Below are 14,866 nucleotides of genomic sequence, written 5' to 3'. Positions count from 1 at the left end.
TAATATTAAGATCTGCATATTTTAAGGCTACAAAAGCAGCACGAGCCGACTAAATAATATGATATGTCTATCTTCATCACCATTGCACCAATCAAATCATGTAATTTTGTATGTTTCATATTAAACAATACCATTGTTGTCTAACAAATAACAAAAAATACTTTGGCTAATCATAAAAATGAAGTCATGGGGGGATCTCTTGGCAAAAAACATTATAAGGGGTGCATAATTTATCATGATGCAAGTATGCTATAAAACCCTATCTCAACTAAATTTCATCTTTAGTAAACACTACCGTAAGATTCATCATCGATTGATCAAGTACTAATAACATTTTTATTTTTGGTGAGCACAAGATGTCACTGAGATTTGCAGCGAAGTACGCCCGAGTGCAGGCGGCGGAGATCAGTCACACTTTTTCTTCTTATGGACATTTGACAGCTCGGGATATATAGGGTTCCCATTCTGCTCAGGCAGCTTCTCATATGGTATTCTTCACTTAAGAGCCCCCACTTTCGAGTTTCCTCAAGGTCAACTTCGACAGATCTGTTTTAGACAGAGGCATGAGGAGAGGTGCGGATTTTGTCATACGAGATTCATACTACAGAGTAGTGGCAGCGGGCGGCTGCCAGTTATTTGACACTTCGATCCCTGAGACAGAGTTGAGAGCTACCAGGGCGGGTCTTCGACATGCGCGGCGAGTGTTACAGGCCAGCTCAGTTATTCTATAGGGTGACTCGACCACGGTGATCAGTTGGATACAGGAGGTCCGAGGGATGTGAGCTCGAACCACCCTTTGCTTTGGAACATCTGAATAATGACAAGGAGTGGTGGGGCTTTTCAGGCTAAGCATAATTATAGAGACCACCCTTTGACTTTATGGGCAGGAGAGGGGGAGTTGCATTGGATACTCTGTGAGTTTTTGTTTTCTAATTTTATTGAGCGTATTAGTACACGTATTGTATAAAGAACCCACCAAAGCCAAAAGAAAAAAATACTAATAACACGGACCTAGTCCTGTTCTCCATAAGCACTGGTAAAATAATAAATAAATTTAAAGTAAATGTGAGCCATCTAATTTTTTTTTTTTGTTGCATGCATCATGTGGTCATATACATTATCAATCATAATTATTTATTTTTATTAATTTTATTCATCAATCACCAAGGATGCATCTTGTTGCATTGCTATAGTGCGGCAGTGTAGAGTATAATTCGAAGGATTCACCTTTCTTGGCGCCAATCCACAGTCGGATCACTCACCGCACAGCTCTCAAAGCATTCCAATCGCCATCATTCGTCCGCTTGCGTTTAGTTCTCAACGCGGCCAGCGGGTGATCCAACGGTGGATTCGAGCTAAGGAATGAATGCGAATCCTTCTGTCGCGCGAAAGATACAGCCCCGTCCGCGTCTCGTCTCAACTTCTTCTCGCTTCTCCAGAACGGAACCTCCACCCCTTCTCTCCCGCCGGCGTAGATGCAAGAAAGCCCAAGCGAGGCAAAGGATCACCATTCTAACCCTACTCATATCCCCAGATATAGACACCAGCCTCGAATGAAATCCAAATCCGAACCCCCTCCTTTCCAAATCCATGCATCCATCACTCCCTGCCCCGAGACTCCTTAAAGGCCGTCGCCCCCCTTCCCCTCCTTTCGCCATCACCCTCCCTCCTTTATTTGTCGAAAGCAGCAGCAGAAGAGGCCCACGCCCCCGGTCACCCGCCCCCACGGATTCGCGCGCCCAAACAAGAGGTCGAGCATCACGAGGAGGAGCGTCTTCGTCGCCCTAACGGGGAGAGGAGCGAAGGGCGTGGCTTCGCGGTCTGCGAGGGAGGGTGGCTGGTGGTGGATGAGGTCCGGATCCGGGCGCGGGCCGCTCGCCTCCGGGGAGGGCTCGCTGGGCGTGAGAAAGTGGGCGGCTGATGGTCCGGACCGAGGAAGCGGCGGTGAGGGCAAGGCGACCCAAGGCTACGTGATAGGTCCCGTTTATCAGTACTAGAATGGTGGAGGAGAGGTGGGGATTAACGGGGGTTATAGGTAGGAAGAGCAGCAAGGTTCGCCTAGATTGCTGACGCTGCCCACCGTTCTCACAATTGGTCGGGTTGCTTCCGTTCCTCTTCTCGTAAGCAGTACGTCTACTCTCTCTCTCTCTCTCTTCTTTCGTTTAATCTCTCTACATCTATTCACATTTTTTTTCGATGTTTGGTCGTATGGTTGTTGTTCACAACAAAAGATTGGACCTTGATGTGCATTGTTTTTCATGTCTTATTGGTCCGGATTCACAAAAAAAGATGGGATTTTGACGTGTCATGATGTCTTTTTTTTCTCTCTTGCAGAATTCATTGCATTTAACTTAAGCTGGCTGGCAATGCTTGGTTTCTGATTTTCTTCTAGGGGTCTTGGTTTAGGCTATGGTTCATGTTTCTCTCCCCCGGTATTCTTTTTTTCATCCTGCAAACTCTGAACATTAAAACAAGGAGGCAATACTAATTTATTTATTTGTAAACCTAATACGTGATTCAGATATGCTTTCTTTCATAAAAAGGTAGGATTTTTCTTAACGTAAGACTAATATATTAGAAATCGCCTCCTTCAAGCATGGTTGTTGGCTTTGGAATTTTAAAAAGAAGTTTCTAATGATCATTGATCCTTTCTTTAGGGGAGAGGGGAAAGATGGGTTTTCATTGCAATTGGTCATTGCACACCAGAGTGAAAAAGAGATCTAGCCCTGGGATTTGAAGATATTATCTTAGCTAGAATTTAGGCACAACCATTTTATTTCACAAGTTTCTGCATCTCAACCTCTGTTTAGATAATGTAACCAATACAATACAGCCATCCATACTATTAGCTTAGCTAGAATTTAGGCACAACCATTTTATTTCACAAGTTTCTCCATCTCAACCTCTGTGTAGATAATGTAACCAACACAATACAACCATTCATAGTAATGCCATTGCCATGACATGTAGGATTTGCGTTACAAGGGTTCATATGAAGCATGAGATTAGAAATTTTGGCTTGGATGAGACAGGAAAAAATTTGGCTTATGGGAGCCTATGTTTGCATCTTTAAATAAGAAGAGAATCAAGAGATATATAACTAGGATCCTCGATCTGCAAATGCTGATAATCAAGACTGAAATCTGGTCTCAAACCTGACTCTGACTATAGTTGAGTTTGAATCCTCCAATCCTTATCACCATGTAGTTTTTTTTTCCCATCCTTGTCCAGTTTGGATGGTTGCACAGTTCCATGGCATTTAAAGTCTGCACATGTAAAATCTGGTTGAAACTTTGACATGTGATCCTCAAATGTCAGGCTTATTGGTTGTAGTCCATTTATGGAGGGGTGAAATGGAACCTGACATGTTGATTCTAGGAGTATACTTTATTGGTCATGGACCAGATATACATTCCAGAATGTGTAGTTCTGTTTTTATAAGTATCTGTTGTATGTATGCATGTACCCTTCTTTCTACTGCTATGATGCATGGGAGATTTTCTTTCCAGTGTATGCAGGTATTGCATTTGAAGAGATTAATGTCTTCGTTTTCTCTCACTAGCCTTCTACATGAATGGTTGGTGGGCAACAACTGCTACAACAAGCATATTTATTGCTGCAGCTGTCACAGACTGGCTAGATGGTTATATTGCTCGAAAGATTTGTTTCCTGTATCACTTGAAGGATCCCACGTATAGGTTGTTAGCCCAGTTTATCTGCTTTATGCTTTGGCTTCCGTAACAATTTTCTGTTCATCGGATGTGGTTAGGAACGACTTTTGGTGCATTTTTGGATCACGTAGCTGATAAGGTTTTACCTTTTCTTCTGTGCCTTCTTTTGCTTCTACTATCATAATTGAATCTTTGATGGTTTGCATTTTACAGGTCAATTAGGCAGATGATATTATATTTCTTTTTTTTTATTTTTATTTTTTCAGTGACAGTTTAGGATTCCTCTTTTTTTTGCTCGTTGAGTGCAGCTTATAGTTGCTTCTACACTAGTATTATACTATTATTATGTACCAGACCTTTGAAAGTTGCTGCATTTCGAGTCGTACCTTGGCTTCTCACGGTACCTTCAATTGCCATTATTTGTAGAGAGGTGATCATCAATTTATAAGTTCATTTCTTGTACTTTTCTGAATTCCAGGTTCATTGGTAACTTCATTTCTTCACCTTGATGTTGTACTATCTGTAAATAGTCCATGCTATTCTGCCAAATTCACCATATTGTTATTCATAGTGGGATTGATATGGATACGTGATATTCAAATGACACCATATTGTTATTTAAAGTGGGATTGATATGGATTTCTGGTTTTAAAATGCTTACTGTTAATGACTTTATATGTATGTTTTCCTACCTAATTGTAGCTGACTTATGGAATCTGATGGCTTAAGAACATTCGTTGAAAGAAATGCAATTATACAGTTGGGAATGTTAAGCAGTAAATTTTGAATATAAGTTCAACTCAACCAACACTTATCATAACAAATATGGGTTCTAAAAGTTCCATAAAAGAGTGTATTCGATTTTTGCTAATTTGTTTTTCTTATAGTTTGCACCAAAAAGAAAATCTGTAATAAGATGTTCATAGGCCTACACTCATTAAGTTTATTTGTATCATCCCACTTGACACCCCACCCCGGTATGCGTGCAAAATTGTGGAATTGTAGTACAAGTTTTGTGGGGAAAATAGCCTCTTTTAACAAAGTACTGCTTTTTGAAAATGAATCTTTCTGCGCATCTGTTGAATGGAGCCCTGCCAAGGTAAATGTTTTTTTTATTGGATTGAGTACAGATGAGCCAATCATGTAATATAGAACTACTTTCTGATCCCATGACAATATCATCATCAAAAAGAGGAATAACAGCAACAAATCATGAATTCTATCATATATATACTCGACGAGTGGAATGAAGCTAAATATCCTTGTTTCAGTTCAATGAAATTTTTGCTTCAAAAAGCAATAATGTTGTTGTTAGAGTTCTCGCTGAAGCCAGACAGGCAGCTTGCTCTTTGAAAACTAAATAGGATTTTATTGAGTACCTGACATTACTCTAACTTATGCTTATAACATTTTTGTACGCACAGTCAATGAATATTTCTTCCCAATATGCACCATAAAACTATGTGGTATTGTGCCTCCTGCCTACTGTATATCAGTGAAAGATCTGCGCAGTCTCCTCTTTTTGGCTCTAGATGATTTCAACAACTGCCTGAGCAGGAAAAAAACTTTGGTGTCAGCTTTAACCTTTCTTCACCTTTTAAAATTCCAGAGCTTCATAGTCTATTTCTAGTTTGAATTCTCATCTGTGTGATAACATGCATATTTTCTCCACTTACAGACTGTTACGGTTGTTACATTCTTCTGTTTGTATAATACTATGGTGATATCTAGGATTTCATTGAGGAGATGAGATGACCACATTGAACCAATACCTTCACAATTCTTCTGCTCAATATATTATTTCATTTGGGCTTATGGTCTTACCTCTTATCTTCCTACCCAAATCTCCCTCTACTGCCATAGCTTCTAATAGTTAGTCACACTTAAATTCTTCATGATAATTTCACAAAGAAGTAGACAAATTACCTCCACTTGTTCATGCATTCATGTGTGGTCATAGCTTCTACCTCATACAGACTGTGAGCAGCAACTGAATTTCTTCGCTCCCTTCATAGCCTCTATGGGCTTTGGTCAGTCTTCCAAGGTCTGTGCTGATTACTAAACCCTTTTGTGGGCTGAGATAAATGTATAGAAATCACATGCATGTGCATACATGGAGACCGAGACAGTAAACAAAGTTTAATCACTTGGACATCCTGTCTGTTGCTGAGCATCTAACTAGTGATAAAGTTATTGCTGATGTCATCAAATGTTTGGTAGCAAAAAGAATTTGATCATTTTATCTTTTATGCTGATTATAGTAAACTTAACATATATAAAATGTAGGGATGAACTGTTTTATTCTCTTTTTGGATTATAGAATTTAGATTACTACCATGCCCAGGATTACAAGGAGCTTGTTAACTATATTTAGGTCATAGCTAAACTGGAGATGACTAGTCGGAGAGGAAGTTCAGGCTGATATTTTGGAAGGGTTATAAGATATTTTCCTCTTTTTTTGGAACATAAAACCGGAAGTTGGATTCTTTTGGTAGGCTTGCCATTTTATATTAAAGATTAATGCCAAATCAAATGATCAGAACTTTAACTTGTATGAAGGTTTTATATGAAAAATACAAAGCAATGCTGGATTGTTATGTGCTTATGATGTTGAGAGAAAGGATTTTGTATGTTATCTTCACATTAGCAAAGTATTATTTTGCACTAACTCAAGCATTTACCATCCTTTTCTGTAGATAAAAATGTCCGCTGTTAGAGAGTGGGCTGCATCTCAGAATAGTAAAGTTCTCAAGGTTGCTTCTCTCACTTCAACTGCCTGTCCATTTTAACACATCAATCCATCATTTGTGAACTTTTGGTATTGACCTGTTTTGCCTAATGGCAGGCTGTAGCAGTAAACAATCGCAGGAAATGGAAAACAACAACACAAATGACTGCACTCACCATCCTCCTTGCCACCAGAGACTCCAGGTTGTCGCCCTATTCCTGCAAATCATTATCTATATTTTAAGATCTTTTTCCTTTTCTAGTTTTAATGTCGGAATACTTCACTGAACATAATTTTAGTAACTGTACAGTCTGACAGGGCTGGGTGTTCTAGTTGCTTCTGGTGTAGTTTTGCTTTACGTATCTGCTGGGCTTGCCATATGGTCATTTGCTGTCTACATGAGGAAGATATGGAGAGTTTTGCTTAAGTAGTTATGCAATACTTCAAGATGGATACAAGCCTTAAATGCTGTGAGACTACATTCACAAACATTAAGGATATCCTTGTGGCATCAACTTATTGGCCAGGGGCCCCCTAATTTGGCAGCTTTCTCCAGGCCAAATGGGGACCTTTTCTTATTGATCCAAGCAAGGTAATTGGTTGGTGGACATGATACGATCTTACTACAATCAGGAGCAGCTCAATGTATTTGGGAGCCTGAGGCCGTTTTATTTTTGAGGCCTTCTCTGCAGTAGGCCGGCTTAAGGCGAACTCACAGGGAGGCCTTTTTTCTTTCCGTTTTGTCCCTGCGGTGGGTCTTCTTTGGGCCGAGGCCTTAGGCGACCACCTCAGCCGCCTAAAGATTGGACCGGCCCTGTGACTACAATGAAGAGGCTGGAACTGAAATGCATCATTCATTATATACTGCATGTCGTTGGTTTCATTAGCAATTTTCTCATCAGAATCAGGGGATACTTTACCTCTTGCCACAAGGACAGCTGTTTTGTCAAATTTCACTGGACAAAAACCTTGCTGGGTTATGTGATACAATAGATAGCAACATTTTGTGGTTGCGTTGGAAAACAAAAGATTTTGATCATGGGATGTTTCTTACATGAATCAAACAGGTCCTGAGCAGGCGCCGATGCAGCATTTTTCTACCATTATAATTGAAGTGTATCGTTCCATGTTGGTATCTTTATCTGCTAATATTGTTAAGTATGGTTGTTCCCTTTTTTTCATTTTTGATTTTTTTGCAAGCAGGCAAAGTATAGGTACTGAGCACAATCATAATGCTACATACATCCTACAGAGGTGAGTATGGTAAGTATAATTCTTGCAATTTGGGATTGTTCGGCTTGTTTGTAAGCTTACAGTCCATGATCGATGTTCTGGTCGGACTAATGGTAGATCTCTGTTTACTATGAAGTCCTACTGCAGGTTGGGCAAAAAAATTTCCTGTGTCTAATACTAATCAGGATTATGATGGCATCATGGAGGAGAATAAGGAGAAAAGCCTTCCTACTTTTCCATTTGATCTGAAATAAAGCCAAAAGCCTTTTGTAAAACTGCACTGAATAACCATGCATCCCTCGCAATCACGGGTGGCTTGGTATTACGTTTCCCCTGCCACAATTCTGATGAATGCGTAGTATATTTGGCTAGGTTCACATGCATTTCCTGTGTCGGCCCTTGGTCGTCGAACAAAAGGGGAAAACCCACGCCTTAAATGGCCACTTCTTGCTGTCACTTCCAAGCTCCTTTGTCCCATCTTTCTTCCTTGTCTCACAGTTTCAGGTCACATGATCGCTTCGCCCGACTGATGCCATCATTCTGTGGTGACCACCATGAGACTTCAAATGTCTTATCGAGAACCTGAGGGTATAACAAGTGAACATTATTGCGTTGCTCTCCGATTGGTGGCCCCACGCTTCGAGTGCAAGCCAAGCCAACAAATCAACACCTCATCCCACATTTCTCTCATCATGATCGACTGCTCGTGTCAGCCATCCAGGCTACGAGGTAAAAAGAGTGGCATTTGGCGGGGATAGAAAGGGGAACAAGAGAACGAGAAGGATCGTGGTTGCTTTTGTTCAAGGAGAATCATGTTGTATTATTTTAATTTGAATGGGTTAATCAAACTATATAAGCCCTATAAATCATGGTTCTACATTTCGGTACCGATTTAATGTTATAGATGTTGGTACGTTATTTATATCGAATATCGGTATCAAATCGATATGGTATGGTATATTTTATGTCGTTTGATTTGGGCCGATACAGTATATTTTATATTATGCAAGGGTACGGACGGATGCTGGGGAATCTCAAAGATAAATACCAGGTGCTGCATGTTACGACATAAAGGTAAAGACACGGGACACGAATGAATGCATATTAAGACACCAAACAACCGTGCCGCAAACACGTCACGAGCATTCTCCACTGTAAACGCTCCGAGAATATATATATATATCGTTCAAATCCCCACATGCCAAGATCCAGCCATTCGGCCACATCAAGTTCCGGTGTTCCTCCGGCACAACAAATAATAACCCTTTCCCCGTCCTTTCGACTGAGCCCACGAGCCGGGTCCATTCCTTCTCCGTTGCCGGTCTAGACAACAGAGACCGAAGGGAAGACTCCAAGACCCGAGTTAATTCCGAAAGCTGGGTTCGTCCTGTTTTTTGGTTCACTTTTAAAGGGTTACAACTAGGACTTCCCAAGGTCACCCATTTTAATACCATCACTTAACTGCAGCAGAGTTTTGATGGGATCCGCTGCATTAGTGTTGATATGATCGCACCCTATTCGTCCTGTTCACTGCGAGCCTTTAGCCTCCCTCTTCTCACGGATGGAAACAGAAGCACAGAGCGAGAGTCCAGTTCAAATGCCTGAAACTGAGATGCAAGCCAAAGGAGAGTAGAGAACGGGGGTCTGAAGTTGATGTCCTTCCTCAATGTTTCGTGGTCTTATTATTGGCCATTGCTGTGATTCCATTGAGGGTGGTGCGCTTCGAAAGAAGATTTCAATGAGGGTGGTGCGTTGGTATTAGCGGAGGAGGAGGAGGAGGTATTATGATGGGGAAAGGAGGGGATGATGGGTTCAGGACCGTGGAGCGCTTGAGGGGGAGGCTGCAGGCAGAGAGAGTGGCCTCCAAGGCTGCCAAGGAGCAAGCAGACAGCATGGCCAAAAGGGTACCCATCATCATTCTTAACAGGACTGTGGTTTTTTTTTTTGTATTCTTTATTTTAATTCCTTTTCATGTTTATTTTTGAACAGTTGGAAGAGCTGGAAAGGAAGCTGGCTGAAGAGATGAAGTGCAGGAACAGGGCTGAAAAGAGGCTCGAGAATGCTTTGAAGAAGCTGGAATCTTTGAAGATTTTGGATTCCCCCGGAAGTTCGGCGAGTTCTTCGTCCTCGCATTGCTTCTCGGGCCATCTGAAGTTGGAAAGCTGGGGACTTGGTTCGCCGACCGTCGATTGGGGACAATGTGGTTGGCAGGAGGAGGCGCCACGGCTTCTTGGTGATGATGTCTCAGGGAGCTCACTGGTCGTTTCGACTCATCGTCGAGAGCGAAGCTGGAGTTCGGCTGGGACGGCACCACCGGATCTTCACAAAGGAGAGTCTCATGGGGATGAGAGCAGCAGAGGTGGCAGCCCCCGAGTGTCGATTGCTGATAATGCAAGGTTATGTTCATTCACAGTTGACATCGCATCGAATCTTCTGACAATTTCTATCATAAGTTTCTTATCGATACACTATAACCAGTAACACTAGATGCTGATGATCCTTGTCATTGTGGATAGAACCTAAAGTACTTCAATCCTTATTAATTCTTTTCAAGTGTTTTTATCAAGGATGACATGATTCTAAAATTGGGCATACTTGGGGAGGTTTAAAAAGAACATGATAACAAATAATGGCATAATGCTCGGTCATAGAGTCGAGTTAGATCGCCTTGGCCAAAATTATAGAACTTTGAGAACCCTGTACTGTCTGATTACATTAGAAATGATGGGGAACAGGGGAGTTTTAGCTACAGAACTGTAAGCAGGAGTATTCAGGGAGGGAAAAAACAAGATTATTCAGCATGTATATATGAGTTCCTGAAGTTTACCAGATAAAGGATGAGCAAAGGTAACAAAAGGCTGAAAAGTCACTTGACAGAAGCACTAGTGCTTCTACTTTTATTTTTAAGTGAACAAAAATAAAAATTGTCCTAGTGTTCCTGAAAACTTTGTCATACTATTGCCAAATCTACAATTTTATGTCTTTTATTGCAACTTGCCGCATTTTTTCCTATGTTTATTTTTGAGTTAACAGGGTTAACCTCCACCTTTATTCACTTGATTGCATTTGATGACTTTGATTTTATCATATAAGGTCATGGTCTCTCTACCCTTTTCACTGACTAAGTTGTTTATCTCACCCCTCTCTTGCAATAGCAAAATGCCAAATTTCTTTATTAATATAAGTGCAGCATTTCATAATCTGAAAAAGGCAAGTTGATATTCATATGTATATATATAATATTTTGAGAAAAAATGGATATTGGAATGACATATTATAACCCTAATAAAGGAAATGCCTTGAACAACTAGATGTTCATCCAGGATTGTGCTCTGTGGTTGGTGATTCTTGATGCCAGAACTGTAATAAACCAAACTCATGGATATAGTAATAAATGTTTTTAAAGTTACATATGATTATTTAGGAGTGTTTATCTTTTGGTAGAAGCTTATATACATGGTCAAATTAAAATGTTTGTCCAGTAATAGTACGGAACTTTGGCAAACTGCCTTAGGCAGTCTTAGGCAGTGATACTTATAAAAGCTTCAGTGAGACACAGGTGGTGGGCAGGCATCTAGAGTTTAGATGACCTAACTATTTCGTTACCTTTCTATTTAGATATTGTAACTTGTATCTCACACACAGAAACACTGATGTAGTTTATCGAAAACTTGTGAGAGAAACATCAACGTAAAACTATCAATACTTTCAACTATTTGTATATACCATGGTTATGGAATCTTTAAGCAATGGATCTATAGGGAACCCATCCATTGGAGTAGAAGAGTTTTTATAGTTTCTTTTGATTTGTTAGAAGAATATAATAATATTATAGCATATAATGGCATGACTTAGATTTAAGTATTCTACTTAATACTTACTAATCAAGCTACAGGTTATAGGTATCCATGTTAAGCCACTAGCCAGAGCATTACATGATCATTAGGCCTTTAGGTGCCTGCACAAGCAAACTGTTACTTTGCCTGGTACCAAAGCATGTGGTGGATGCAATGCAATGGTTGCCAGGTATGCAAGTGGGACTACCTTGACACTTCTGTGGCTGCCAGTGTTACAAGTGAAGCTTTGTTTCCTAAAAGGATAAAAAATCAACAGAGCTTTGGGTCACCCATTTGATTCAGCATTTATCTGCTAACTTTCCACTCATTCACAACTTGTAGTGATGATATATAGTTTCTGATGCATTGCTACGTAAACAATAGTTAAATAAATCTAAATATGCTAACATATCATGTATCATACGCATTTAGTTGATAGTATTTTTCTTTATTATGCAAAGTCGAATTCTGTATTTTCTCCTTCATAACCTTGAAAATATTGCACAGTATCATTAAACTCATGTGTATAGGAGAGAAACACTAGAACTTTCTTCTTCACAAATTTCCTGAGAAATATATGATTAGCTGTAGGGAAAAGGAAACCTACTAAGAGAAAAAAAATCTGCACCTGTGTTCTTGATCATTGTCCAAGAATTGGATCATCAAAAGAGATATGATCAACAATATTGAAAGAAAGTACCGACTGAAAATATTTAGCATCCATGGACAATAGCTATTTACAAGCATCGAATCAAAATCTTGTATCTCCTCTTTGATCCTGGGTGGCTAAGAAAAGCACATTTCATAACTAAGGAATCTAATATTAACCTGTTGGATCCAGAATTTGAACAAATCAGACAGAGCCTCATCACTTTTTAGGAATGGGGCCATGGCAGTTTATAAAATGAGACTGAAACTAATGTGCAATGACATTTTCTAAAATAAAAGCAGTAAATGCAGCCTTAGTCCCACATGTATTAGGATTTCTCATGCTATGCATTAGTCCAAGAACAACCTCCAGAGAAGTCTACTTTTATTCCTCTTGCACATTTTGCTTGTTCTGTACCTGGTCTCTCTTTTTTCTCCTCTCAGCCACACCATTCTGCATATGGAAAAGAACCTATAATAATTTATGACTACTTTGTCTTCATAATATGTTTGCCTGCAAGTTAACTGACTTTCCTGGTTGCATCTTGTCAAGCCCTCATACAGTTTATCATCCTTTGCTCTCATTAAGCTGATCCAGATGACATGTTAATACATATCTATGATTGATATATTGAGAAAAAGCAGATATAACTGAAGACCCCAACTATCACAATAAGCAATGCCCAAAAGAATCAGATTTCAATGGCAGTGGTTATGAATCAACTGGATATTGCTACCATAGGATCTCTGACTATACATGACATCTATGTCATGCACATGACATGTGAAGAACTTACACTTCACATATACAATCTCTTCCCATAAACCAAGTCATACAACACACATGCACATGTGTGTCGTGAACATTTGTGTTTGTCATTATGGACAAAGGCACCGAGTTCGCTTTTTAAGAATAAGCATTTGTTGTCCAATAGCCAACCCAAACTGATATCAAGGTCAGGTGTACCCTTCATGTCTATGTCTAGATCTATATTCTATAACAACTGAAAAATTCTGATGTAATAGTTAAGCAATGTAAATCCACTCTTTGGAGAGAGTAGCAAAGTGAAATAAATGAAGCTTGTCCAAGCAAGTCAGAATGAGTGCAGGAAACTTCCTTCTTTTTATAAAGAAAAAATGCAGTAGTTTATCATTGTAGAATTGAGAATGAATCGTGAACATGACCAAGATGTTGAAGCCAGAAACTTGAAATATAGGATTTATTGTGCCTTTTTTTCTCCCAGCTAGTGTTAAACTCTCTCTCTCTCTCTCTCTCTCTCTCTCTCTCTCTCACTCTCTTCAAATGCTGCTTATCATAAATTCAATAAGCTTACATTTTTACATCTTGGACCAGAAAGTCTTCTGTCAGTGATAACAAGCTGGACGATGATGAGAATCAAACTGAAGAGGTCGACAATGCATTGGCTCTAGTTCCTGTAAGCTTGCGTTGCAATTTGGAGGGCTGCAAGCCAGAGATCAACAACAACGTGCAAAGTGTTCTTATTGCCCTAAGACATGTCAAAGACCAGTTGCAATATTCCATGAGGAGAACTGGTGTTTTCTCTCCCAAAGAGCTGTATGGCCGGTGAGGGAGATTGCCTTGAGGGCCTTTCCATCCCACATATCTCTTTTATTTCCAGTAAATATTGTGGTAAAATAGATGGAAGGTCAGTGAAGTAGCTTCATAGAGGGTTTTTGTTTTGGCTAGATGATATCATATGTTACTAATAATGCATCAATTTCAAGACTTATCCTTCTTGTAAAGTGCAGCTGGAGGTTTTTCCAATGCGTAAAAATGACGGAAGGTTTGATCATAAGCATTATAATCTGCAATTGCCCAGCTGATATCATGCCTTTTTTTTGGGGGGGGGGATGCTGGAGAGACAAGGAGAAAGGGTTTCTGAACCAATTGGCATTTTATCGTCCCTTTCATTTCACCTTATTGTTGCCAGTTCCTTCCTTGCAAGGAAAATGAGGCAAGTTCAAGACATTTTACTAACAAAACCTGTTGCTCTCTTGGTGGTTCTCAATCTGCCCTTAAGTAGCACAACAGGATAGTTCATTCATGTTCCATCCTTTCTTAAATTCTTGAGTGAATTCAAGTTGCTATAGAGAGACCTACCGCCCTATGTTTATCTAGGTCCTAATAATTACTAGCCCCAGTTCATTAAGTGAATTCAAGTTAAACATATGCCTTCAAACCCGTACTCAAAGATTGGATGCTCCCTTTGTTCATCCATGTCGGATTTGCTCCATGAATATCTCTATGCCATTGTTTCAGAAAAGGCAGTTCAAGTTAGATTTAGTATTTACATATAAACCAACAACAAAAACATGGTCGCCAATGAAGAATTTCTAGATTATTGTCATTGTTGTAGAGCTGGGAGTCAAACGAATCCCATGGCCAATAACCAAACCAGACAGAATTTAATTAACAGAATTGCTGATTGATAACTTCATTATTACAATATTCTATGAATTATTGGAAGAATTTTTAAATTATTTTTTCTCTTGATCGAATGATTCTCCAAACTATTCATTAATAATGAATCGATCCAGAGCTATTCAATTATTTTTGAATTATTTATGAATTTTACAATTTATTCACAAAATTTTCATGACTAAATATTTATATACGTTACAAATCAATGATACCATATTTCTTTGCTAGCAGGGCTGTTGTTTTGCTACTATTTGTTATTTTTATCTCCTATACTTATTCGTAAGTAACCAAACTTTTAAATATTTTA

General features: G+C 39.5%; 1 protein-coding gene and 1 pseudogene across 2 annotated transcripts; both read left to right on the top strand.

Annotated features, from left to right (window-relative positions):
* The first annotated feature begins 3,620 nt into the window (after window positions 1–3,620).
* On the top strand, window positions 3,621–6,966 carry LOC103711075 (cardiolipin synthase (CMP-forming)-like; annotated as a pseudogene). Its single transcript, XR_016396115.1, has 5 exons — window positions 3,621–3,810; window positions 3,980–4,101; window positions 6,368–6,424; window positions 6,517–6,602; window positions 6,710–6,966. The product of XR_016396115.1 is annotated as a cardiolipin synthase (CMP-forming)-like (transcript).
* A 2,103-nt stretch (window positions 6,967–9,069) lies between these two features.
* LOC103709157 (uncharacterized) lies at window positions 9,070–13,933 on the top strand. Its single transcript, XM_008794385.5, has 3 exons — window positions 9,070–9,536; window positions 9,622–10,028; window positions 13,471–13,933. The coding sequence occupies exons 1-3, from the start codon at window positions 9,417–9,419 to the stop codon at window positions 13,703–13,705; spliced, it is 762 nt and encodes a 253-aa protein (XP_008792607.3). The 5' UTR covers window positions 9,070–9,416; the 3' UTR covers window positions 13,706–13,933.
* The last annotated feature ends 933 nt before the right edge of the window (window positions 13,934–14,866 follow it).

This window comes from Phoenix dactylifera, chromosome 8 (assembly GCF_051530095.1).
Source record: "Phoenix dactylifera cultivar Ajwa chromosome 8, Ajwa_hap1_PhDact_Kaust_v1.1, whole genome shotgun sequence".
Classification (NCBI taxonomy): Eukaryota; Viridiplantae; Streptophyta; class Magnoliopsida; order Arecales; family Arecaceae; genus Phoenix; species Phoenix dactylifera.
Note: the sequence above shows the minus strand (reverse complement) of the source record. Positions and strands in the feature narration are given on the sequence as shown.